This window comes from Eucyclogobius newberryi, unplaced genomic scaffold (genome assembly GCF_026437365.1).
Source record: "Eucyclogobius newberryi isolate DKJ021-1_F unplaced genomic scaffold, fEucNew1.0.hap1 SCAF_4, whole genome shotgun sequence".
Lineage (NCBI taxonomy): Eukaryota > Metazoa > Chordata > Actinopteri > Gobiiformes > Gobiidae > Eucyclogobius > Eucyclogobius newberryi.
The window spans coordinates 23,577,260-23,602,685 of NW_027316056.1; the positions used below are offsets into that span (position 1 = coordinate 23,577,260).

A 25,426-nucleotide genomic window follows, 5' to 3' on the forward strand; every position below is an offset into this window, starting at 1 on the left:
GTTCAGATTATTATAGTTATGTGGTATTTACTGCCCATGTAAATGTACCCAATGACAGCAATAGTTGATTTGAAATATCTTTCCTTCTACATATCTTGTCATTGTTGAGTGTTCTCACTGACCTGCCAGGTGAAACTATAAAGAAAGAAATTAAGATAAAAAATGATTGAAAGTTAATGTTTTAATAAAATATAATATGTCATATTCATATAATTATGGTATATCTTATATTTGACTGCTTCAAAATGTTTTTGCATTTCTAGGCAACTTGAGCAATATTGAAATATTTGTATTGTCCCTTGGTTCTTTAATCAGCGCTTAATGAATAATGCAAAGTAAAACAGGTATGAAAAAAACATTTTAATGAGATATTTACACAATATTGCACATATTCATTCAATTATTCATTACTTGCACAGACAACAGATTATAAAAAAATAGGAAAATAATGTTAAAATAAAGAGATATACTACAATAATTACAGAACAGTAAATTACATTGGAGTAAAAAAAACAACTAATAGGCATATACTCCCATAGTGACAGTGACCAAAGCTACAAATAATCCCACAAACATTCGTAACCGTGGGAAAACACTGATGACATGTTTCTGCATATGTGCTGTGCTGTTCACCTGTGTGGACTCTGACATGTTCTCCTTATCTACCAGTTGACTTAACAAGGTCTGCAAGCCATCAAACACCTGCACGACGACAGGGCGGACGTTATGTACAGTACATTTGACATTAATCATTGAAAGGGCGATTGAGTCCTTACCTGTATGTTTAACTCAAACGCTGTGCACGCCTCGTCCAGCACGCGCTCCCTCTCCTCCTCTGTGAGCTCTATGCTGTTCATGCGACTGCGGTACAACTGTTTGAACAGGTTAGGGCTGGACACGCCAGGGAAGGCAAAGAAAGAGAGGCCATCAGAACTTTTGAGCCCCATTGACTTCTGTGCAATTCGACCAAGCACCTGACCCCCCGACAGGTCACCGAGGTAACGTGTGTACGCGTGGGCGACTAATAACTCTGGGCTGTCTTTACCGATCTGGTGGATAAGGAAAATGCATGTTAGTCTTAGTCTTATATTTGTTAGTATATCAAGAATACTTTTTTCATTTGGACGATTCTTTTGTACCTGTCTGAGTCTGTGGCTGTATCTTTTAGTTGCAGCTGGGACTTCCATCTTTTCTCTCCACTCGGGTCCATAGACGAATGCCAGGTCCTTCTCGATAGACTCCAGTCGGGCGAGTTCAGAAGGGAAGTAGATTGGTGCAACACAGGGATGCTCACAGTTCCTGTCCATTTCTTCTTCCAATGCAGTGTAGATTTCATGCAGAGAGCATAATAGAAGCTGTGCAGAGAAATCTATGTTACAAGCTGTTGATATGGTAGAGTCATGGCTTTAATAATAATAATAATAATAATAATAATAATAATAATAATAATAATAATAATAATAATAATAATAATAATAATAATAATAATAATAATAATAATAATAACGCCTTTGAATGATTTTAAGCTCATTGCACACTCCAGGATGCTTTACATTGCATTTTTCATTCACTGGGACAGACACAATTGAGGCTAAAGCGCCATATTTCACCAATCACACCAAATACAAGGCCTGTGAATTCACTGGTCGGAGCTGGAATTAAACTGCCGACTTTTTGAGTAAGTGGATGGGCAAACGCTCCTAAAAAAGACACATTATGAATCTGATAGTTTTACCTTGTACTGTGGTAAGGTGACCTGCCCCCTTTGGAAGCTCAGCATCAGCTCAGTGTTTTCTGCTCTCACGTGACTGTCCCTGGTTGATGTTTTGATTTGTTCAGACAGATCCCTGATCAGAGAAGTGACAATGTGGTTAGATTTACATGCACGATTCTGAGCTGTATGATTAAGATAAATGTCACAAGCAGTTGGACCTGACCTCTCTGTTATTAGCTCGGCTGATGACACTAATTTCTTGTCCGTCTCCATTGTTTTCTGTAAAAAAAAAAAGTTAAAGTTTAAAAAAAAAAAAGTGTGTGTGTGTGCATGAATATGAAATATATATATAAACAGAAATTATTCCTACCAGTTCCAACTCAGTCTTCCCCTTGTTGTTCACGTGCTCAGATGCTCTGCCTCACTGCTTTGTCCACACTCCAGCCTCTCTCTTTATAGTCCTCTTGTCTCCTCCCTCGGCTGAAAGAGAAAACAGGAAATCACTGCCACAAGCCTGAGCTAAACATGATTCAGCATCCTGCAGGGTTAACATGAGACAGCAGCTTTGGGAATGAGTGGGACGGCCAGAGGAGTTACCATGAGTAAGTTCCTCTGGAAAACTTCAGGGAGGAGCCACCAGTGCTAAGCCTGACTCTGCAGAGAAACACAGACGAGAGAAGAGAGGAGGAGCTGAGGCTTAACGTGACTCTGGACTTTCTACTGGGTCAACAGAGGAAATGTTCAAAGAATGAGTAATCAAGGACATTGCCACATGGTTATTTTGTCTATACAGTCTGTGCTTTTGGCAAATAATAATAATAAGCATCATTGGGCCAACTCACTTTTCTTGTTAAAAAATAGTTTTGGACAATAAAGAGTTTAATTTAAGATGGTTAGTATTGTTCATTGCACCAATGTGACCTAAAAATAATTATATAAAAAAAAAAAAAAAGTTTTGCTTAATCCTGGAAGTAGGCAGGTAACTAATTATATTATTTTTATTTATTTTTATTTCTATTATTAATAGGTGGATCAAACCCGTATGAGTGAGCCTACAGCCTACACTGTGAATGGTGTGAACCTGAAAGCGCTGAGCTCAGCTTTGTCAGATAAAACAGTCGACCCAGTCAAAACAGGTGCGACGAGTTTAATCATTAATCGTCTAATGAAGAAATACACAGAAAGTACTTCAGTCCCCCCTGTAAGTACTTCAGTGCCCCCTGTAAGATACTTTCCATGGTTATTTTTTGCAATGTAAACGGGCACAGAATGATTCACTTCTACTTGGATTTGAATAAAGATCAACACAGAGATGAATAAACCTGCTGTCACGGTAGGATCCGCATTCAAATATGATACAGCTGACAGTGTGTGGGTGTGCTATGGAGAGAGCCTCTACAAATGTGTAATGTATCTATATATATAGTTTATATGTAAATAATATTCTGTGGTAACAAAAAGTTTTCAGATTCTGATGAGTCTGACCTTGGGACAGACTCTGGCCCCTTTCTCAGGAGAATTACAGAGACAGAGGGGGAAAAGGTTACATTTTAAATGTATATTGAACCATAATTTAGGGTTACTACTTCTTGACTTTACTTTTATTCTTCATTATAGGCAGATGTCTCCATGTTGGGAAGTACAATGACACAGGCAGCTCTCCTTTCGTCATCCCCAGAGCTGGACAGTCCTGGCTCTATTTGTGTTTGCTTTCCTGATCCTCTTCCGGCCTTCAGACTTATGCCCTCGGGCCAGGACACTCTCACGTCCTCAGCTCTAACGGGAGGTTGTGAGAATGATCCTGCCTGTGCCGCTGCACACATGCACCTACTGGGCGAATCACTCTTACTCATTGGACATTACCTACAAGAAACAGATGCAAGTGCTTTGCTTCAGCGACAGAACAGACTCTGTCAACATGAACATTACTGTTTGCATAAAACACATAAATGTTGACTCAAAGTATCATGTGCTTGTGTTGACAGAAACTGGTGTGCGTGTCTACCAGTCTGTCTGTCCTGCTGGACGCTCTGCTGTGCACCCTGGCTCCTCTGATGTCCCTCAGCTCACACGTCCCAGAGCTGCAGGGCTGTTTAGAACACACTGTGGTAAGTCTCACATGTCTTCAGTACACATGCATGCCGCACACAAACCCCTTATATAATACGTTTTTAAGGACCCCACTCTGGAAAATGTGTCCTACTTGATGCCTGGGCTGTGAGTAAAAGGATGACCTCTTGTGTTTAGACTGACCTAATTTAAATAAAGCACACATCGTCTGACATCTCATTTTGCAGTAGAGAAGTTAATGCATTTAATCTTTTAACTTTCCTTTGTCACTTCTTTGACTAGAGTTTATTAATTTAGACAATTTGTTTAAACATTTTCTATAGAACTGTCCACTATTAGCCATATGGTTCTACTCTTTCAGAAATGACCACCTAAGTGTATTATTTTGTTTAAATTCTGCCCACATAAGCTATCATTTTGCTTACATAGACAATCATCTCGTAAAATGACTAGTGGCAGGAACTTTTTAAGGATTTCGTTTGATACCCACCAGTGACGGATAGTGATGATTTATACAAATATATAATTCATTAATTCAGTTATTTACTTACATAACTTTTTGGGGGGGGGGGAATTCATAGTCCCTGCAAGTCTAGTTTGACAATGACTTTCAGCCAAACAGGCCATTTTAATTTAGGGTATTAATTACAGTGGATTTGGCCCATTAGTTTGTATGTTTGATAAATAATAATGCCACCATGAGCTGAATCTGCGCCCAAGGGGGACAAAAAGGAGAAGAGAGAGACATACGCTTGCGTTTATGGTCTAAAACAGGAGATGTCGACAGACTTTTGTCATTGTTTTACTAAAATCAAGAAATTCTCTTACCCAGTGTGCCCTTCTCTTTCCTGAGAGAAAATCCTTATGGAAACTCTACAAATGTTTCCCCCCTCTTTTGAGAGTTAAGTAATGACACTTAATGGATTATTGTCTTTCATGCGTTTGAAACTTGAACGCTTGGCTCAGTCTGGTAGACTCTGGTCTGAGTGGAGAAACCTATATGAGATAATGAAAAGGTCAAAGGAATTTTAATCATGCTGCGAACAATTCTTTTATATTGCAACTGGAGGGTACTGAAACATACACAAAATCACTTTTAATTTGTTAATGTTTGATGTAAAATGAGGAAAGATAACCAGGCCCCATTGTTTCACATGCAGGTAGATCATCGTTTAAAGAGAGAAAAAAGAAAGGAAAAAAAATTCTAGCTGCGCCACGGCTCGAAGTACAATTTTGTCTTCTATCCACCTGTCAGTCGCTTAATATGTTTTGACACATGAAAGGGCGTGTTTGTAAGGTAATATGATTCACTGGTGCCTAAGGATACACCTACTCCACCCCTTTTAAGGAATGTTCTGTGGCCAGCACAACGCAGAAACCTGTTGTGCATGAAAATACCTGCCGTCTGTCCACATTTGTTCACACTGGGAGTGGTGGGACTGGCACTGTCCTTTCACTGCTTATCAGAGCCAGTTGTTTTTTATGATTTTTGTGAGGAGGAAAAGTCATCCACTGTCAGGCAACCCCCAGACTGAACGCGCAACAGTAAGTACTGTTAAAATGTATTTACAATGAACTAAAGTCAATGAGTGTGTTACTCAGAAATACTGTGTAAATTAGCTTTGTGGAGGTCACGTTTAAGTATTTGTTGAAACTACGTTTCTAAATAGTGTTCTGTCATTGCCTTGTAAATGTATAAAGACACATATTTGGTCTAGAATGTGCATTTTGTAGATAATGTAGATAAGGATTTTACCATCATTCCAAACAATGTTGTTGAACAGGACTGGTGAGGTGTGCTTTTTTATCAGCGTGAAAAGTATGTATTGTCAAATCGATGAATAAGATCAGAGGATGAAACCTTTCTAGTAAATACTAATAATATCTAATCAAGCATTTTTTTATTTCTTCAGTTATGAGTGGTCACTTTACTGGGAACAATGGTGACTCGTCCCCAGAGCTCAGGCTTTTTCTTGTGGGGAACATCAGCTGTGGAAAGACTTCCTCAGCAGACACCATTCTGGACCAGCAGGCTCCCCATTCCCTCAGCACGTCCAGGGGCCTGGTCCACCGGCAGGGCTCTGTAGAGGGCAGGAGAGTCACCGTGGTGGAGGCCCCGAGATGGTACTGGAGTGGAGGACAAATGGACGAGAGCATCCGAAAAGAGACAGAGAAAGCCGTGCTGATGCTGGCACCTGGACCACATGTCATTCTCCTGCTTATTCCTGTCTTCCAGTTCACAGAGGTTGGCCATTTGAGTTTGGTTTATAATGATGTTTCACTTGACTTGGGTTAAATCCTTCTCTTTCTGTTCCCTCAGATGGAATCTCTGGTACCTGCAGAGCTTGAGCGGATGCTTGGGGAAGATGTTATGAATCACACGCTGATCTTGTTCACATGTGGAGACTATTTGATTGGAAAGACTTTGGAGGTATTGAAGTTAAGAATTGGTAAATGTAATACAAAGACAGATAGATTGAGAGAAATGTTATTTTCTCTATAGGAATACATTAAGAAGGAACCGCCAGGTCTGAAACAGATACTTGAACGTTGCAATGGGAGATGTCATGTGATCAATAACCGCCACAGAGGAGACAGGATGCAAGTCCGACAACTTCTGGACAAGGTAAAAACATATGATACATCTTTTATCTTTATCATGAATAGCTTTTTTAAAGACTATTGGGACTCATGCTGATCAGTTTTAGTTTACAGAGAGACTGTACCTGCATGTTTAAGAGTTTGATCGTTACACCCAGACACAGAACTGGTTTAGATTATGGGTGTGCCAAAATAGTGACTCTATCATGATACTACATTTGTTGACGCAGTATCTATATCATGGGCTGCTGTATTGATATATTGCCGTAATATTTTATATGTAATAAATCATTTTTGCCAAATTAAGTTACTTATTTAGAGATTTAAAAAAACTTGTTTATGCAATATATTCTACATATTCACAAATATTTATCAAAAATAAAAACGTTGCTAAAATATATTGGGTTCCCTAAAAAAATGTTGACATATTTTAGAATATCACATTATATTATCGTTGCGGGTATTTGATCAAGTTGTGAGTGTCCCTGTGGTCCCCAGCCACAGTCTGGATATAAAAATAACTCCAGTACAATAATGTAGATATTATTAAACTGTTTAATTTAATACCAAATGACCTATTTTATGATAACTAATGGAGACATGTTTTCAAACCTTGCTCTGTTTAGGTGGACGCTGTGGTGCGGACAGACGGCTTTCACAAAACAGCCGAGGAGCGCGAGTTTGAGAAAAAAATACAGGAAAGAAAACGTGAGCTGATGGAAAGCTACAGAGCTAAAAGAGAACTGCAAAGACGGAGCATCCCCAGCGTGTTTGGTGCTGACACCGACATGAAAAGCACCGTCAGCCCTGTGATGGAGAGAGTCAGCAGAGAGGGGGACAGTTTTGAGGGCCGAGTGGACGCGCAACAAGCGTCTAACGGGCTCTATTCAACTCCTGCACAAGAGCAACAAGTGGACCACCAGCCATTCCCAAGGACTCCCAGTTTTAAATTAAACACAGGTAACTCCATTTGTGTTAATTACCAATTCTGAAAGGAAATAATTTGGCAGTAATTTAAAGTAACTCCAGATCTCATAACTGGCATTTCACTCTTCTGTCTGCAGAGGGTGCTGTTCTCTCACAAATGTCTGAGACCAAATCTACACCGAAAATTACCAGCACTTGTAAGTTCCAGCTTACCTTATTCAAATTTGTCACACTTCATATAAATTATACTACATAATCACATTATCTAAACTGTTGCATTTTCAGTTTACCACAGAGTAAACAGCTTTGAAGAAAGATCTCCTGAAGTGTCACCTTCATCTGTCTTCACTTCGTCTCCTGCTTCACCCTCTGCGTCTAAGCCTGCCTTTGCCTTCACTCCAGCCTCTGCCCCCTCTGCCCACTCTGCCCACTCTGCCTCCTCTGCCCACTCTGCCTCCTCGTCTGGCTTACGGTCCTCAGACCTGCGCCTGGTGTTGGTGGGACGGTCCGGAGCAGGGAAGAGCTCTGTGGGAAACTGTATCCTGGGCCATGAGGCCTTCAGACTAGACCAGGTTACACAGGACTGTGTGAAGAAGAGGGCCGAAGTCTATGGGAGAAAGGTTTGTCATTTTAAAGTTTAATAGCAGTTAAGTTACACGTTCTTTCTGTAAAAACTTTTTTGTGGTTTTTACACATTTTCAAACTTAGCAATGAACAATTAATAACAAAAAATAATATTCTCTATGAAGTCTATGAAAGTCAAATGCCATAATTAAATGTGCACTGTGCAAGTCTTCTGATGGAGGGTTTGTCCCCTGTTTGACTCGACATCATTGAACTTAGAATGTTCCACAGTATGGTAAAACGTATTATACAAATACAGGTGTATTTACCACCAAAAAAATGTTTGCTTGGTTTAGTGATGTCACCTGCATATCTCCCTGGAGATTGCCAATCTGTGGAACTGTCCAAGTAAAACAATAACCTCTCCATGGGGAATAAAAGGTTTTAGTGGAGGATCCACCAGAAAACTACATCGTTTTTTAAACACTACTTTAGCATTTTTTAAATTGCAATTTGTCTTTTATGTACTTAAACAAATGTTACCTGTAGGTGGCTGTAGTGGACACCCCAGACTGGTTTAACTCTGAGAAGACCCCGGATGAGGTGCGGGCTCAGATCTCTTCATGCGTCACTCTGTCGAGCCCCGGACCACATGCCTTCCTAATGTGCATCCCTGTGGACCAGCCAGCCAAAACTGAACTGCAGGCTCTCCAAGCTATGGGCAGTGTATTCGGCACTGATGCTGTTAAGAAACACACTGTAGCCGTCTTTACCTTTTCAGACCGCCTCAAGGAGAGCGGAAAAGTCCAAAACAAAAGTGTTGAAGCATATATTTCCAGTGAGAGGCCTGATCTTTTAAATGTGGTGGAGAAGTGTATAGACAGATTTCACATTATGGAAGTAGGCAAAGGTGCAAGCAATGTGGCTGAGCTGCTTGAGATGGTAGATCGGACAGTTGTGGAGGCAGGAGGACAGTACTACTCCTCACCTGCTTTTCAGGAGGCGGAAGACAAAGTGAGGCAAAAGCAGCTTGAGATAGCCAGAGAGCAGAGAGGGTTAAAACAGGAACTTAACAGACAAGGAGACTTAAGGCTGCTTAACTCTGAAAAACGACGCTCTTTCTCGTACATGCAGCCGCTAGAGGAGGAGGTAATCACTGAAGAGACAAGGGATGAAGCAGAAAAGAGTGTAAGCACAATGGATATTGAGAGCCTTCCTCCAGTTTTACCCTCTAACTTTTCACCATCGCTGCTCCAGTGCGTCAGAGACAGGATGGAGTCAGGTATGAAGATGTTGCCCCACCTAATGTCAGATGGCTCCATGTGGGTCAGTAAAGGAGCAGAATCTGTTAAAAAGAGTCCAGTGTGGGAGAATGTTGGCCGCAATGCACAAAGTGTTCAGAAGATGGTTGTGGATAGTTCTGTTTGGGGAAAAGTGGGAGCTAGAAAAGAACAGATTTCCAAAGCAGTTGGAGGTAGAATTCCCAAAGTGGTTGTAGATGGGTCTGCTTGGGTGGGATCGGGGGCTAAAGCGGCAGCAGCCAGTCCGGTTTGGGAAAAAGTTGGTTCTGGGGCCAAATCTGGGGCCCATTTAGTTGCAAGGAACTCTGTACGCTTCGGATCTGGCCTTGGGACTGGAGCAAAGAACCTGGCTCAAAGTCCTGTATGGGGAAAGATGGGCTCAGGGGCTAAAACTGGAGCCAAAATGGTGGTAGAAAGTCCAGTGTGGGGGAAGTTGGGGTCAGGAACCAAAGCAGGGGCCAAAATGGTAGCCGAAAGTCCAGTGTGGGAGAAAATAGGCCAGACTGCCAAACAGGTGCCAAAGGTGGTGATTGCAGGAGCTGTGCTAGGACTGGTGCTTGGTGTGTTCCTTGGAGGTGTGATAGGGGGCGCTATTGGGGCAGGAGTGGGGTCTGCACTAACTGAAGTGGGCAGACGCAAGATGGGAAATAAAAAAACTTTGGAACACTCAGAAGTTGGTAATGTGGACAGAAATGTGAGCAAGTCTGTTGAATCTTTTGTAAAAAGTGGCGAGAGAATGTATAAGCAGGAATAAAAAAAAGTAATTTTCTATGTGCATTTGTACACAACTATTTTCAGCAGAATGAATAAAAACGTATGAGTAAATGTATAAGAATGGTGTTTCGAGTTGGATAACCTCTTTTTGATATGCACAAATTTATAAATGATTAAATAACTTAACCACAAATATTTCTGTCCATGTGTTACACAACAGCTTTTACATGAAATAAAGAATTATATTTACAGTATTCATTTTTTGAGTCAAATATTTTTCATAATTCGTACCATAATGAAACTTCATCTCGCTGTCCCAACATATTTTTATTTCAACAAGTTCCCAAACCCCCCCGAACATGTTGAAATGTATGTTTGTATGTGTGGAGAGGTATTTATCACATTGTGGGGACTAAACCCTATAAACACATTACACTTGCATCATGACATTAGAAAAAGTTAAGATATAGTTTAAAATGGGTTAAGGTTAGGCAAGTAGTAATTATGGTTGGATTGATTCAGGAAATAAAAATCAATGTAATGTCCCCAAGATGCGCTATAACAAAATGTAATAAACTAAATCCAGGATGTGCCAGCAGCAGCACTGCACTCATGTTTAATGAGTGTCTAATATATCTTTTCTTGTCCATGTCCTAATGTTGTACATATCTGTGTCCTTTATTTGTGTGTGCAAAGCTCTTCTAGGGACAAGTGCTGCGAATTAGCTCAGGCTATAAGGACTGTGATGCACGCATCAGGCTGCTGTGTTACAGTTAGTCAATGTTTTTGTATCTGTCCCAATTCAAATAAATCATTGTGTGTGTGTGCGTGTGTGCGTGTGTGTGTGTGTGTGTGTGTGTGCGTGTGTGTGTGCGTGCGTGCGTGCGTGTATGCGCGCGCCAGTGCGTGTACAAAGTGGCAAAGACCTGCCGCAGAGTTTGGCAAGGCTCATGCTGGTCACAATCAGCACTTTAGGCCTCTTTTACTATGATACATTGGTCAACCACTCTAACCTAACACTCATTTTATATTTTCTAATTCACATTTTGTTGACCCTATGTCCTTGTGCAATTCTGTGGGTTTCCAGAAGAACAGATAGAACGGACAGTCATAGACATTGTGAAATCCCTCTTCCTGTTTTGTGGCGCAGAGGTTTTGGGTACATCCTGGTGGCTTCTGTCTTCACTCCTCTTGATTCTTTGCCCGTTGGCCATCAGTGAGAGACAGCACTAACTGTAAACCTGGCCGGCACCTCACCACGACCCCTCACAACAGTTCTGCATGATGTTAAACCACATCCCGCATCCCACTTCCACCCTGACAACCACATGTGTACTGTTACATAAATCATCACATCCTAAACACCCACCACAGTGTTAGGCCCATTTACAGTCAACTGTACAACAATGCTTGAACAAGGCATTGAATTGTATTACTTTGTTCTCACTTTGGATTTATTAATCTGTCACATTTCTTTGCAGACAGCATGACATTGTACCCTTCTGCCTGAGCGAGAGGCATTTGGATGTATGCGTTTAGATTTCTTAACCACTTAAATGTATTTGTTGCCTAAGAGTAAAACTGCAAACTCTTGCACTTAAGAGTTTGCATACTTAAGAAGTATTGCTGACCAAAAGCGTTCTGTTGGAGCAAAATAAGAGGATGTCAAATAAGGAACAGCAAACTCCAACATTTTATTTCGGTCTGGTGTGTGATAGTTTGAAAACCAACATACAGATTTGACTTTGCTAATAATGTCCATACGTTCCATTGTTATTAAAATATTATTGATACACTGCCAAACATGTTTTTTTCTTCATCATGCACAAAATTGGAAATAATTTTACCATCATAGTGAATATGCTACTGGTGTTGACCTTTTTCCTAGTCATGCCATGCCTATTCCTAAAAGTTACAAACGATTACCAATTCATCTTATTACATGCCAAAATGATTGCCCTGTTAAAAAGTCCAGTGGTGATGATCCTTACGTTGCTGTCCACCATTAAGGCTCTGTTCTCTCCGTGGGCTCAGCTTCATTCATGCCATGTCCTAAGTGTCATCGCTCATCATTTGTAGATGGCACCAGCCTCATCTGACCTTTGACCTTTGTCAAAATGCTGTGGTTCACCAAAGAGCTCTTCCCCCCAAAGCTTTCCTCGCTGTCTGTGTCTCCATAGCAACTGGAGGATGCTGGGGAGTTTGCCAGAGCGATGACGGCGTCTGTAGAGTTCCTGTGAGCCATGGTTAAGGTGGGAGGGTCTGAGGGCAGGGAGCCTGAGGGAGGGGTGGGGCATGGGCTGCTCACTTTGTTAGAGTCCTGTCTTAGTACCACTGTCCCATCCTCTGTCCTGCCCCCCTCGCCCCCGTCCAGGGACTGGTCATTAAGAAGAGCTACCAGGAAGTGGATGTATTTGACGGCCAGGCGCAGGATCTCGTTCTTACTGAGCTTCTTGTCTGGAGGATGAGTAGGGATGAGTTTTCTCAGCTCTGAAAAGGCCCCGTTGACATTTTGTTGCCTCCAGCGCTCGCGGCTGTTAGTGAAGACACGTCGAGCTAGCTTCTGTGGAGGGCCTGCTAAAGCACAGAACAACAATTGTTAGGCCTCAAAAATATTATTTCACTGTAGAATTAATTGATTACGGTTATGACAGAATGGGTCTATAAATTATTCAAAATGTAATCTATTTATTGTGGTAATTCGTTTCATTATTTCCTAACATATAGATACTAACATTCATTTATTTCAACCTCATAGAGTGAGGATGGTCTTCTCCTCCGGCTATTGGCGATGACACCAAAGCCTCCCCCTGAAGGCCCAAAGTAAGTGCTGGAGAAGAACATGTGCAAACACGTTACATTGAGCATCTGACACAGTGAAAACAGAAACAAATATTCAAAATTGCAAACTAATGTGTATTATTAATTTGCCTCATTTCTGTCTGTTCTAAAAATTTAAAGAGTAAAATTAAAATCCAATCCCCGCATGTTCCACCTTCACCAATCACATCCTGCTATAAATCTCAGGAACATAATTAAAATCTCATTCAAGAGATTTTGCATAGCTCTGGTGTCCACCCCCAAAAACTAAAATAAATATAAATATAAATACAGTAAATTTTAAGTTAAATATATATACATATATGTTAGTGAAATTTAATTAAATGTAAGTAGATAACTCCGTAGTGAGGGGTCTGCTCTTTACGCCTATTTTCTCTCTATACACATTTTTGACCTTGCTTTGCCAATGAAGCAATAAATGCAAAACATGAATTACAATTTGCATCTGCCTCAATTGCAGTATATGAATGTTGGTTAATATTGCGTTGCATACCTCTGCCTGTAAGTTAAAAATATAGACAAAGGGTTACCTGGTGAAGAAGGCGTGCACAGGTGTGTACTGTTGAGACAACAAAACTCCAGACGATCCACCCAGACCCCCACTACTGAGCCCAGGCCCGGCCTCTTGTCCTCTGCGTGGGTCTGTGTGCAGGCCTGGCAGCAGGTTGGGGATGGGGTGCAGAGTAGTCAGGGGCAGAGGAGGCTTAGTGTGTCCCAGGTTGATCACGGGAATGTGAGGAGGAAGAGGAGACGAGGTCGACGGCAGCTCAGGGCGCAGTGGGGATGTTTTGATTGGAGCGGGGAGCAGTGGCGGCGGAGAGGATCGTGTCCCATTAGGAGTAACGTGAGACCTCAGCCTTGGTTTCTTTTCTCCTTTAGCCTCCATGACCTTGTCGCCTGTGAGTGCAGTGTCTCTCTTTTGGCGGGCCAGTGGTTCATTTGCAGTGACATGGTCTTTATGTTCTGCGTTGTCCAAAGGTCGGGGGCTGATGGGCTCTGACTGAGTTGACGTCTCATTGTGGAATGGAACACGCCCCCCTGATCCGTGTGAGGGGCAGGGCAGGTCAGAGGACGATGCAGGAGGGCTGATGGCACGTTGTTTCTCCATCATGTTTCTTCATGTACACTGGGTGAGTGTGGAAATCATATTAATGTGTTGTGTCTTTGAGAATCACTGAAAGCCACCATGATGTTGCTTGAACATATCTGTGTTGATTCAGCAAATACTACTATATTAGTAAAAAAGTAAACAATTCCCACCCAATAAAAAAATCCCTCATAAGTTCTCCCACTTGAGATCGTATCACATTGTCAACACCATCTGAAATATGTCCTTTATCTCCTCATCCTCTAGTGACAGTAGTATGTTCACAGAAATGACTGATTCCATGTTGTTGTCGGGTTGATGCGTCCTTTTCCATACGGATCATTTGTAGAGACCTCCGGTAAATTAGTCTGAATCCCAGCAGTAATTCCAGATTTCCCAAAAATTCCAACGATTTATATCAAAGTATCTGTTGGACAAAAGGAAGATTTTTTTTTTGTTAATTTACAAGCTATAATAGGAAGTACACAAGTTGATTGGAAATGTGTCCCAAAACAATCCTAAAATTGCATATTCATTTGTTATATAGTATTTTTCTTCCTTTAAGCCCCCCTTAAAATGTATATATTGTGAATCATCTGACTGAACCATATCATATTCACTGGAAGTATCTATACAATGGAACCACAGTCTTAAAAGTGTTGCAGTCAGAATTGTTCCTGTTCTGTCTTTTTTGAGAGTTCCTCCTTTTAGTCTTAAATTATGCCGTTTTATAAAAACAACCAGCAAATGTTTGATTAGATTTAATTGGGGTATAAACAAATATAAATACACAAACACATTCTGTATTTGATACTGCATTTTTACAATGTACTTTCCCCCCGACAATAAGGTTTATATCTATTCATTATGAAATACTATATTACAAGTAACATAATGTGTTATTTTTTTAATCTATAATGCCTATATTAATAGTTCATATATAATCTGAAAAGGAAAAAAAAAGGCTACAAATATTTAAAATAAATATTGGTATGGCATTATGTGAAGGGCACATCAAATATGTACTGAATAAAATGTACTTACTTCATTGTGGTGGTATCCAGTGTTGTTTCTCTCGCATTGCTCAGGACTTTTGTTGTTTTGTGTCTTGGTGTGGGCTGCTGTCCTCAGGTCGTCCCCTCTCCTCTGCTGCTTGTCCCCTCTGACGCTCTCTGATGTCACCCACGAGCCACAGTGTCCCAACGCGAATGACACCCTCAAATGTATTTTACTGAGACACTGGGTGATACCAAGTTTCCTACACCGGCGCTTTTTGGGTTGTGAAGTCGCCCGTTTGATCAGAGACACAGAGTAACAGCCGTACCATCCCTTCAGTCCATATGTCATTTTCACCTCTTCCTCTAACTCTCCGTTTTAACTTTCCTGTCTGTGCCTTGTGCCACTCTGCTGGCCAGAAAGGCACAAGGCTTTAGAGGACTGCCAGTCGTTCAGCTCAGCTCTGGCAAATGCAAGGCTGGAGAGAGTGCGGAGAGGGAGGGAAGCAGGCTGCGGGGAGAGTTTTCCGCTCCTGCTGGACAAGAGGATGTACTCGTACAATGTGGTGGCTGCTGATAAGAGCCTCAAAAGCTGCCTGTGGGCCGTAGATAAGCAACCTGCACCCCCCCCCCCCCCCCCCCCCCCATGCCAATACCAGCACACACACAGGTTCATATACGTGCACACTTCACACATCACACACCAGGCTGATGGTCACTCACCAAAAGGATCTGGCCTGTTTCCAAAAAAAAATATCAACTATAATATATAAATACAGAAGATTTAGACACAATGGCTCGTAACACAATCAAGCAGTAATTTGCTATTTGTGTCTATGCTTAAGTAAATTACCGGGTTGGTTTAATCACTAATACTAATAATGTCTTACATTTATATTGTGCTTTACAAGTTTGACAAGCCTCAGAGGGCACGACAACAATGTGGTCAGGAGTCACAGCTGCCCTGGGAAAGACTGAGGGAAGTAAAGCTGCGCCATCGGCCACCACCACCACTCACTCATACACATCATTCCCATTCATAGGCAAGGAAGAAGAAGTGTCTTGCCCAAGGACACAATGTCAGAAACAAGTTTGGGTGAGAATTCCTAATTTGTACAAGTTGATGCACAAAGACTTCTTATTGTAATTTCTCATACTTTTTTGTTTTTTTTGCATTTGACCTATATGGAACAAGGCAACACTCTTTGGGAAGAAGACAAACTACAACCTTCAGTATTGGGTTGTATTGTTTGTATATTGTAATATAGTAATTGTATGAATACTTCTTGTTTGTCTTTGCTCCTCTAAGGCCAAAGTTAGTCCCCCTCCTCTCAGACACCTGTGCCAGTGGCTGCCCTCTCTCTGCTGGAGCCATAGTAACCGTGGTAACTTTCCTCAACAGCTCATGTCCTTCCTTCCTTGAACTCATTGATGAGTGTCTGTCTTTTTTCCTTCTTTCTCTGTCTTTCTCCTGTCAGGGTCACACTGAATACTTCTCTTAGTCATTTCCCTCTTAGACAGTCTCTAATACAAACACAAAACCTTTACATGTGACCTTCAGGGTCCTGGGAAAGATCAAAAACACTGGGCTTCACCACTGGTCAACAAATCTCTCAGCACCTTCATCATCTTATGTTAGCCATGTTCCATATGGTCTTTAAATACAGTCAATGGAGAGAGCCCATGGAAACTGCAGAGGTGTAGTGAGGTGTGATGTGCAGCTGTGTTCACACATGGTCACACAGTGGCACCGTGGGGCCTGCACGGCTGTTGTCATTTGCCTGTAACATTTAAAAACTACACAAGGGACTGTAATAAAATCTGTAGAGGTTTGGTCAATCACTATAAAGCATCCATGATTAGTATTATATATTTTACAATATAACAGCTACACGGGGGAGGATTCATTACTATTAGACAACCATCTGTCCCATTCAATTAATGAATTGTATGTCCTCAATTGTACTGTCATGATGTAGGAGTCATTCTGTAGCTAAGCTTCCTTCAGCTCACGTAAACACTATTGTGTTCAGACCAATAGAGATCAATGAAACCAAATCGTTTCAGACACTATTTGCAGTGTATGTTTTGGAGAAAGTGACAAACAATGCAGCAAGCGGTGGTCAAAACGGACACTTGGCTCTTTATGAGGCACATGGCCCTCTAGAGTGATATAGTGGTTGCGTTGAGGTGTGCCGGCATTATTATATGATCAGTGGATTTCATTTGAAACTGTACAATATTTACATTTTTAAGGTTCAAGTTTCAGTTTCCATAGGAATAATAATTAGTAATAGATTGACATATTACTGTGTAAATTTAATGGTGGTACAGAAGGACTACTGTAACATATGTACAGTGTTAAATGCATGTTGATGGTCGCATATAGCTTCATTCCCAGGATGCACCTGGGCTGGGGCGAGTGGCCGGATGCTTGGGACAGCTGCTTCCTGTATACACTTCCTGGTTTGGTAGAAGAGTTGGGAGGGTTTAAAAGGGGGAAAGTGGTGGGCCATGGATAGATCAGACATGTGATTTTCCCAGCCAGATACACAAACTCATGCGGTCTTCATGTGACATGGGAATTATAGTAAATACAACTTGTCGAGTGGGAAATCGCACTTGAATGGCTAGAGAACTCGGAAAGAAGGTGAAAAAGATTGAAAAGTGGGCCTAGGTGCAGACCTTGATAGCTCAATTGTTTTTGTTGTACGTCTGTGTAAATAATTCTGCCTTGCATTTAAAAATGGCAGTTCACAATTATGGAATGTCATAACTAAATATGAATGTGGAACTTTAAAGAGTGCTTTACATCTCTGCTTCAGCAATTCATCCCCATGTAAATGTGCTCCAGAGACACGACATGGAACAGTGTCTGTGTCTCATATCAGCAATTCAAGCTCTTCCTTTCATAAATGCGTGTGTGCTGAACACAGCAGAATCAACCATAATAGGAAACAAAGCATCTCAAACACATTGGTCAGGAATAAATAGACTACAAAAAAACAAGTCAAATATTTATTTTTTATAAACTTGCAACCAGCTTAGCATCTCTTCAAAACAGTTAAATTCCCTCAAAATCACAAACCCAACCAATATATAAAGATCAAACAAAAAAAGAACACACACAACTTCATGCAACAGAATCACTGAACACAAGAGGAGCAGGATTGAGTTTTTGTCTTAACCTTTACAAACATTACATCATGAGAAACAGATTTATTTCCTTTTTTTCCCCCACTCTATTCAATAAAAACATTTTATTGGACTAGATAAATAGAAGTAATAACTACTGTTGCTGGCATATGGTCTGTATTATGTATTTACAGAGCTGTGGCTGTCAGACAGTGGGTCTCCTCTGAGCCGAGGTCAGCCTCACAAAGTGACCACATTTGCTGCAGCATGACACCGAGTTGCCATCTTTCTTTGGGATATTCCAGCAGTTTATGCAACGCACTCTGTACTTCTTATACCTAATAGTCAGAAAAAGAGCTCAAATCAGCCCATTTTATATGCAAAATGAATACATAGGAAAGAGTGAACATACATTACAGCTGCATCCAATTCTTTTTTTTTTTAATCATTGATTAATGGAGGGGGTTAGGATTTTCCAATTGATTGACTAGTAAATGGAAAATGATCAGGGGGGGGCAAGGCATCAAGACAAGTGTCCTGCCTCAGCCCAAAAAGACGGCCAAGCAAACGAGCTTCAGAGGGAACGAGCAGCCTTGGATTGGAAGGAACTGACTTGAAGACAAGGTACCTCAGCTTTGGGAAACAGTGTTCAAGTCTAGGCTAAAACAGCTCTGTTTAGCTGTGCATATGTCTGGGAATTTTATCTGTATTTGACCATTTCAAATTCATTCTAATGGGAAGATTTATTCTTCTAATATTTGCATTATAATTGATATTTTATTTTCAGGTTATTGTGTCATTATGGTTGTAAAGCATTTTTAATTGCTTTGCTTTACAAAATAAATGAATCAGTCAGATATTAATTCAGATATGTGTTCAATAAGTGATAAGTTGCAATTCATACAATTATATCAGCCCTCAACACAATTCAGATTCTAGAATGTGAGGTCATACTCTCAGAGCCAGAATCATGTCATTAAATATCTAAAAAGGTAAATTGACAAACGCTTGATCTGATTATTTTATTAGTGACTAAATTCACCAACTTCTTGTATTGTACAAAAAAAAAAAAGTTTTAACATGAATTAGCCGCCCCTCGTCTGCATTAAATTATATTTTGGCTATGGAATGTTGTGATGTCATCTGAAACCCAGAAATAACATTTTATAAAGTAAGCATTGGTTTTAAGAATTCAGTCCAGACTGATCAGAATTAGAAGTATTAAATTCTTGCTTACAGTACAAAAACTACATTTTAGCAGAATTGACATTCAAATGCTACAAGAGACAAACACATAAAAGATTGAACTTAGAGGGAGCGGTGTACCTTATTCCACAGGCGTTGCAGAGCGGAGTCCCGTCCTCAGCGTCTCTCCACATTGGAGTTTTCTTGGTGCAGCAGGACGCACACACTTTGTCCTCTAACAACACAAACATCCAAATACCTGTTAATTTCATGAACACTTCTGTGTCACAATGCCCTCTAGTGGGGAGTACACGTTACGTAAAAGTAGAATAATGAATCCCTGAACATTATTTCATGTCATTTGACTTACTGGCTTCACTAGTGGCTGAGTCACTGTCCTCATCAGAGCTTGTTTTAAGAGACTTCTGGGACATTCTGGTCCTTAGCCTAGTCCTCTTCAGGCTCTTGGGGAGATCCGTGCTGTGTCAAAGAGCAGAAAAACAATTGAATTCATAACAGGACAAATTATATCTTACTCCTGTATCAGTACCTGTATTTTGAGGTGATAAGAAGGCGACACTGCTCCTTGGTTTCATCCAGCTCTGTGTCCATCCGAAATGTGACGCCCTGGAAGTCCGGGTCCTGCGCAGAGACGCTGCGACTAGGCCGAGACTGTTTTCTTCTTTTTGATCTCCATCGCTCTGCACACAGTGCACTTTTGTCCTCTGCAGATGTAGGTTCAGAGTTTTGGTCCCTGCGTTCCACAGGATGAGGTGTTGGGATCTCCTCTGAGGAGTCTTCCCATGTGAGGGCAGTGGTCACAGGATTATTAGGTGGTTGTTCAAGTGAACTACAAGGCTGAGAGTCTGCTGACTCCAGGGGCCCATTATGAGGTTCATCTGGACTCAAACAAATGTTGGCATTGTGATCTAGGGGCAGTAATGATTTTGTGGCACACTTCTCATTAGGACTGAAGGTCAGATGCCCGTCAGTGCAGAGGGCTTTAGCAGGAGCAGCCTCTGATATAAAGTCATAAAATGTATGTTGTGTGGAGAGGCACTCCTTTGTCCACTCACTGCTGAGCCCAACACTGACCATGAGCTCTGGTGTTTGAGGAGCATCCACTGCATGTTTGACTGCCTCTGCTCGAACAGGGAAAACTGAGCCAGGTTTCTCACAATCCTTTGAACCGCAGTGTGTTTTAAATATACTGTCAGATTTTCTCTCATAGATTAAGGGTTGTGCAGAGTCCTGCAATTCTTCTGGGTTTGAGTGGCAAAAATCTGAGAAAAACAGAAGAGAACTGTGGCCTGCTTCATCATCTCCACTTGGGTGTTGGAGTCTCTCACATTGTAGATTGATAAGACTCAGTACCTTTAAGGGGCTCTGCACACTTTTCACTGGACTAGTGAGAGGTTTGTGAGGGACATGTTCATGGACACTGGGACAGAGACATGACCCAACATTCTCAGAGTCTGTTTCCATAAAGCTGTTGTGAAATGGAGAGGCTAGTTTAGACACTTCCTGGAAAAGATAGTGGAGAGCTGAATGAGATGAATCTTGTTTTAGACTCGGGTTTTCCTGGCGTAAACTTGACTGTGTTGTCGTTCTTGTGCTCATCCTTGTGCGCGTTTAAAAAAATAAAAATAAAAAATATTTTAGTACTTTTATAAATTTCAAATGGGCCTAGACTATGACAATATCACATAAAAGTAAGAAACAACTCGAAAATGGTTCAAACGAACAACTAAATCATGTCACGATAAAGTCATTCTTTCAAAACGATAAATTAAAGACACCACGCAACATTTAACAGGGGTAAAAAGATGGTAGAATCAAGACAAAAGTCGATTGAAGCCAAATTAACTCACCTCAACAAATGTAGCAACTCGACACATGAAAGCGTTTATAATGTAGCCATTTTCAAAAGGAACGCCACAGATTTTCGCGGTCCTGAAACACGTCGCGAGCGCAGGTTACGTGTTCAAATTATGTAAGCAACCAAAATGTGCTATATCTAAATGGGCCTAAAATGATGATTTCAACTAATGTACGACCCTTGGTGCATTTTCTAAAAAAAAAAAAAAAAAGATGGCAACTCAACAATGTTACAATTGTAATCGACCATCAATGGCCTTCCACAGACTCACGTCAAAATGTGGATGCTAAACTCTTTTTTTGAGTGTGACCGGGTGAAACATTTACCTTGAATGGCCGTGTTCGTCTCAAAGTCACGTGTCTCAGCCTGACATGTTGGGCTTCTTGCACAGGTGCTGGCATTTTGCGGAATTACACCGTTGCGTCATTATCAAGCGTCTTTGGGTCACTGAAAAGCGCTATTAAAATAAAAGTTATTATTATTATTAATCCTGCGCAAAGAGAAGCCACTTTCCACTTGTCAGCACTTAGCTGCACGTGCCCCGCGTTACACTGCTGGTCTTCAAGCATTGCTCTGATGTTTTTATCCTCTATTATTGGCTTATCATTTGTACTTAAGGTGTCTGTATATATAATAAGCACTCAAAAACACAGGTTGTGTAGTTCAGTTTATTACACGATTCTTTTCAAAGACTTCACTTAATTGTGCGTGAATGTGACATCGGCTTACAGTAAAATGAGTAATAAAATAGACCTTCAGGTTAAAACATTGCAGTCAAGTTGATAATATTCAGTAAAGATTCTATATTTTGTACTGTTCAGACTAAAGCGTGAAAGGCCATATACTTGTACGAGATGGTCGCTGAAGGCGCAAGGACCATAGAAATTCCCCAACACGACTCAAATAAAAACACTGCCAGGTCTTATTTGATGAGGAAACATTATGACATGGTTAAGAGCTCAAAAAGTTAGTTTTGCATTACAAGAACCTTCAAACCCTAAGATTGCATAAACTTAACGTCTTCTGAATCACCTTCTATAGACTATATGGCTTCTTCTTCTATAGACTAAGAGGCAAACGTTGAGCACACGACCCCCGTTTAATTTTAAAGCAGTAGACTGACCATGAGGTCTTTTACCTTGAGTAGCTGTAACAAGGAATGTTGCTCATGGACATTGGCTTGAGAACATGTCCACAGTAACTGAAACTTCCTCAGTTAAATGTCAGTTTTTGAAGTAACCATTAAAGTGTGTGACAGCCGCCGATCTCCTCTGCCAGGTCACGGTGTCTCGTAACCATTGAAATGTGCGCACGCCTTTCATCAACCTCCGGCATCTTCCTCTTGCGGCCCCTCGCACCGGCGGTGGCAGGTAAACACAAAGAGCCGGACGCCACTGGATCCTTGCAGATTCTTCTTCGTGCAGAGAGGGCCGTCATCAGTGAGGTGTAGGAACATGGCCGTCCACATAAAAGTTCCTGGTGACTTTGGGTAAAGTTAACACGATCCCGTCCAGCTCCGGCGTGATAATTATTTGGCAACCTAGACGAGAATTCTCCTGAAGCATGGGCGCCATATCCAGCATGTCGTCTTCCCTAAAACAGAAACGTAATGTCTCAGCCACATGTACATCCGTGTTTGCACTAAGATAACAGTTACATGTTGGACTGACTTACCTCTCTTCGGGTTCTGGCAGTTTGTCACAATAGTCATCGCTCACATAAACGTGGCAGGTGGAGCAGGCCAGGGACGCCTCACATGCTCCTGAAGGCAAAACAGTTTTATTTCACACGTGTTTAGGGCAAAACATGAAACCCAGTATTATTGTAGTCATAGTTTGATAGTCGTAATCATTATCTGGACCATACAGACTGTGAAACACATATAAAAAAGACCTTTCTACAACATAGACAGCTGTAGGCTTAAATCAAACTGTCAGAATAAACCATTTCTGATTCTTATTTCATTATTTTCATCAATATAACTGTAAAGACTTGATAACTAGAAGCCTTCAGTCATCACATTTTAACATTCAGTTGCTTGTAATGTATATTTAAATCAATATACACTTGTCTAAGCAAAAAATTAGATTATCTTGCAGTTGTGTCTGTGTATTGCTTTACACTTGCCTTCGAGATCAACACCATTTTTATGAGCCAAGTAAAGGACGTTATCCCCCACTTTGGCCTTCACTGGAATCCTCTGGCCAGAACGATCTACGTACACCACATTGACCCTAGCAATGATGGAAAATAATAATAATAATAATAATAATAATAATAATAATAATAATAATAATAATAATAATAATAATAATAATAATAATAAGGTACTTGTATACCAAAAACAACCGCGCACATTTGTGTTTTGGGGCAAACAACATTCTGATACTTACACGTCATGTGGATCTTCTGCGTTGGAGCTCCCCGCTTCACTTCCATGGAGACCTTTAAGAAAAGAATAAACATGTGTAAACACATTTACATTGGCTTATGTTGCATGAAACCGATAGGAACACTGCACTAAAGATGGAGGAATAAGGAAAAAGACACGGGTTTATGAGACAACTTTTACATTTAAAAGTTAACTAAGTCCGCCCAATAATGACATGTTTGCTCAGGTTGCTTAGTTACAAGGCTGAAGTTCTTTAGTTATGTTACTAACAAATACAAGACCAGAAGATGACAGCATGTGAGCTAACAGATAAATGTGGTGACTGGACACTTCTATCCCTCTTAAGGTGCTGTTTCCTCTGTATGCATAGTTTTAGTAGTTTTTGACAGATCCAATCATTGTCAGAGCTTTTGTCATACTAAACACTAAACCGTCTTTAAGTCAATTAATCGAGGCACAAGGCATGTGTTTAGTCGAGCAGGCATTTCTTCAGTCGAGTACACATTACATTACATGACATGATGGTTATAAAACACGCAGCGGCGAGGCTAATGTTAGCTCTTACTCACCTGAACCAGTGCGTAAGTGTCTGTTTATTGTCCCGTGGTGGTCCAAAGAGCCTTTCCTCACTAAATGAGCCGCACTGAGACCACATCTGTTCAATGTGTTCAGAGGACACGCACTACACACCGCCAAAGCCCGAGACAGTCTGAAAGTCAGACCCATGCTTGTCCGGACAGCTGCGGAGGCCGCCATGATGGTGTTTGCATCACGTGACCAAAATCAACCAATTATTAAATCGCTTGAGCTGTCTCCGTCTTACCTTTTATAACCAGCAGAGGGCGTTATATCCTAATGGGTCCCGTTACCATAAAGATAAAAGATGCTACGACTGAATCAATACGTTTACATATCAATATTGTTTATCTGAAGTAAAAAGAGGACAATAAATTAAACAATATATAAAGTATAAAATAAAACAAAGTATTAAGTGTCATGTTCTTCTTAATTTATTCTGTTTTGTCGTCAACCGCCTGATAAAAGGGAAACTTCCTGGGCATGTTAAAAAAATAAGGAAAAGCTCTTATTTCCAGTCAAATCAAAAACCAATTGGTTCTACAATCCCACAAATTAAAAGACTAAATTTAACCAACCTTTATATATGTATTCCACCAGGACAACTTCACTTTTCCTAGTGAAAAATCTCATTTAAGCTTCAGCTTTTCAATGGGACTTGTCAAGACACAGCTCAGTTTTCTGTCTGTCAGTCAAAAAAAACCAACAGCAACTCCTGCTGGACTGGAAATTTGATTTTCCTCTGCAGAGCTTGTTACCACTTATAATTAGAGTAACGCAAAGACCCAGAGGTCAAAAGAATGTGAGCTTCACATAGAGCACAGGCATCATTTTTATACTCCAAAGGGTTCAGGAACAGCTTCAATTTCATTTGGGGGTAAGTGGAAGTTTTAGGCAAAATTCTGTGAGAAAGATTATTGTTTAGAATCAGAATAAGTTTTTTTGCTATTGTCAGTGAACAAACCTCACAAATGAGGAACTTCCTTTGGCGATGGGTGCCGCATAAAACAATGAATTACAATAGTCAAACTTAAACTGTGACAAAAAGGAAGGAATATGAATAACATGTTAAGTAAAATTAAAAAAAAAATAGACTTTGACTAACTACTTTTTGTTTGTTTTTTGTATCCTTCTCTTCTGTCTGTGTATTTGTAGTAGCACATCCAAACTGCGTTGCGCAAGTGTTGTCAGGGCCACTACATTTTGAGAGAGGAACTAATTAGAAACAGGTAGAAGCCCAACACTCTGAGCCTTGTGAGAATGATTGTTTCCCCTCCAGACAAAAACAAAAGCTGCCGTGAAGGTAAAAACAGCCGTCTGGGCGCTGGATTTACAAGTTTCAGTTTCCCTCAGTCAATCCTTTGGCCTTTTCACCTTGTCTTTACAAAGGCTTTAAATGTAGAAACAAATGAAAAGAGTTACCAGTGATGTTCTTCTCTTAGGTC

The 25,426-nt window shown here is 40.8% G+C and overlaps 6 protein-coding genes across 8 annotated transcripts in view; 2 read left to right on the plus strand and 4 right to left on the minus strand.

Moving 5' to 3' along the window:
* plppr2b (phospholipid phosphatase related 2b) overlaps window positions 1-589 on the plus strand; it is a 177,060-nt gene extending 176,471 nt beyond the window's left edge. Inside the window, exon 7 of the mRNA XM_072463184.1 lies at window positions 465-589. Coding sequence (XP_072319285.1) covers window positions 465-539 — 75 coding nt within the window. The 3' untranslated portion in view covers window positions 540-589. The remainder of the gene's footprint in view (window positions 1-464) is intronic.
* LOC140377677 (heme oxygenase-like) lies at window positions 341-2,133 on the minus strand. Its single transcript, XM_072463185.1, has 6 exons — window positions 2,085-2,133; window positions 1,938-1,993; window positions 1,736-1,847; window positions 1,140-1,355; window positions 777-1,049; window positions 341-702 (listed from the first exon to the last, which is right to left on the minus strand). The coding sequence occupies exons 2-6, from the start codon at window positions 1,985-1,987 to the stop codon at window positions 517-519; spliced, it is 837 nt and encodes a 278-aa protein (XP_072319286.1). The 5' UTR covers window positions 1,988-1,993; window positions 2,085-2,133; the 3' UTR covers window positions 341-516.
* Window positions 2,134-3,705: 1,572 nt separating this feature from the next.
* On the plus strand, window positions 3,706-10,003 carry LOC140377667 (uncharacterized). 2 transcript variants are annotated; one of them, XM_072463155.1, is made up of 8 exons: window positions 3,706-3,822; window positions 5,698-6,029; window positions 6,105-6,215; window positions 6,288-6,410; window positions 7,012-7,345; window positions 7,450-7,509; window positions 7,598-7,932; window positions 8,426-10,003. In XM_072463155.1, the coding sequence occupies exons 2-8, from the start codon at window positions 5,700-5,702 to the stop codon at window positions 9,929-9,931; spliced, it is 2,799 nt and encodes a 932-aa protein (XP_072319256.1). In that variant the 5' UTR covers window positions 3,706-3,822; window positions 5,698-5,699; the 3' UTR covers window positions 9,932-10,003. The 2 variants fall into 2 exon arrangements, with proteins under 2 accessions (XP_072319256.1, XP_072319255.1); XM_072463154.1 differs by lacking the exon at window positions 3,706-3,822 and adding an exon at window positions 5,044-5,329.
* A 1,558-nt stretch (window positions 10,004-11,561) lies between these two features.
* lyl1 (LYL1 basic helix-loop-helix family member) lies at window positions 11,562-13,843 on the minus strand. 2 transcript variants are annotated; one of them, XM_072463180.1, is made up of 3 exons: window positions 13,263-13,843; window positions 12,627-12,721; window positions 11,562-12,465 (listed from the first exon to the last, which is right to left on the minus strand). In XM_072463180.1, the coding sequence occupies exons 1-3, from the start codon at window positions 13,841-13,843 to the stop codon at window positions 11,951-11,953; spliced, it is 1,191 nt and encodes a 396-aa protein (XP_072319281.1). In that variant the 3' UTR covers window positions 11,562-11,950. The 2 variants fall into 2 exon arrangements, with proteins under 2 accessions (XP_072319281.1, XP_072319280.1); XM_072463179.1 differs by having other exon boundaries at window positions 11,562-12,468.
* A 4,275-nt stretch (window positions 13,844-18,118) lies between these two features.
* Window positions 18,119-20,268, minus strand: zglp1 (zinc finger GATA like protein 1). The gene is made up of 4 exons (XM_072463349.1): window positions 19,685-20,268; window positions 19,505-19,614; window positions 19,276-19,369; window positions 18,119-18,287 (listed from the first exon to the last, which is right to left on the minus strand). The coding sequence occupies exons 1-4, from the start codon at window positions 20,230-20,232 to the stop codon at window positions 18,155-18,157; spliced, it is 885 nt and encodes a 294-aa protein (XP_072319450.1). The 5' UTR covers window positions 20,233-20,268; the 3' UTR covers window positions 18,119-18,154.
* A 1,399-nt stretch (window positions 20,269-21,667) lies between these two features.
* fdx2 (ferredoxin 2) lies at window positions 21,668-24,200 on the minus strand. Its single transcript, XM_072463187.1, has 5 exons — window positions 23,975-24,200; window positions 23,407-23,458; window positions 23,141-23,247; window positions 22,688-22,775; window positions 21,668-22,606 (listed from the first exon to the last, which is right to left on the minus strand). The coding sequence occupies exons 1-5, from the start codon at window positions 24,159-24,161 to the stop codon at window positions 22,450-22,452; spliced, it is 591 nt and encodes a 196-aa protein (XP_072319288.1). The 5' UTR covers window positions 24,162-24,200; the 3' UTR covers window positions 21,668-22,449.
* Window positions 24,201-25,426: the final 1,226 nt, after the last annotated feature.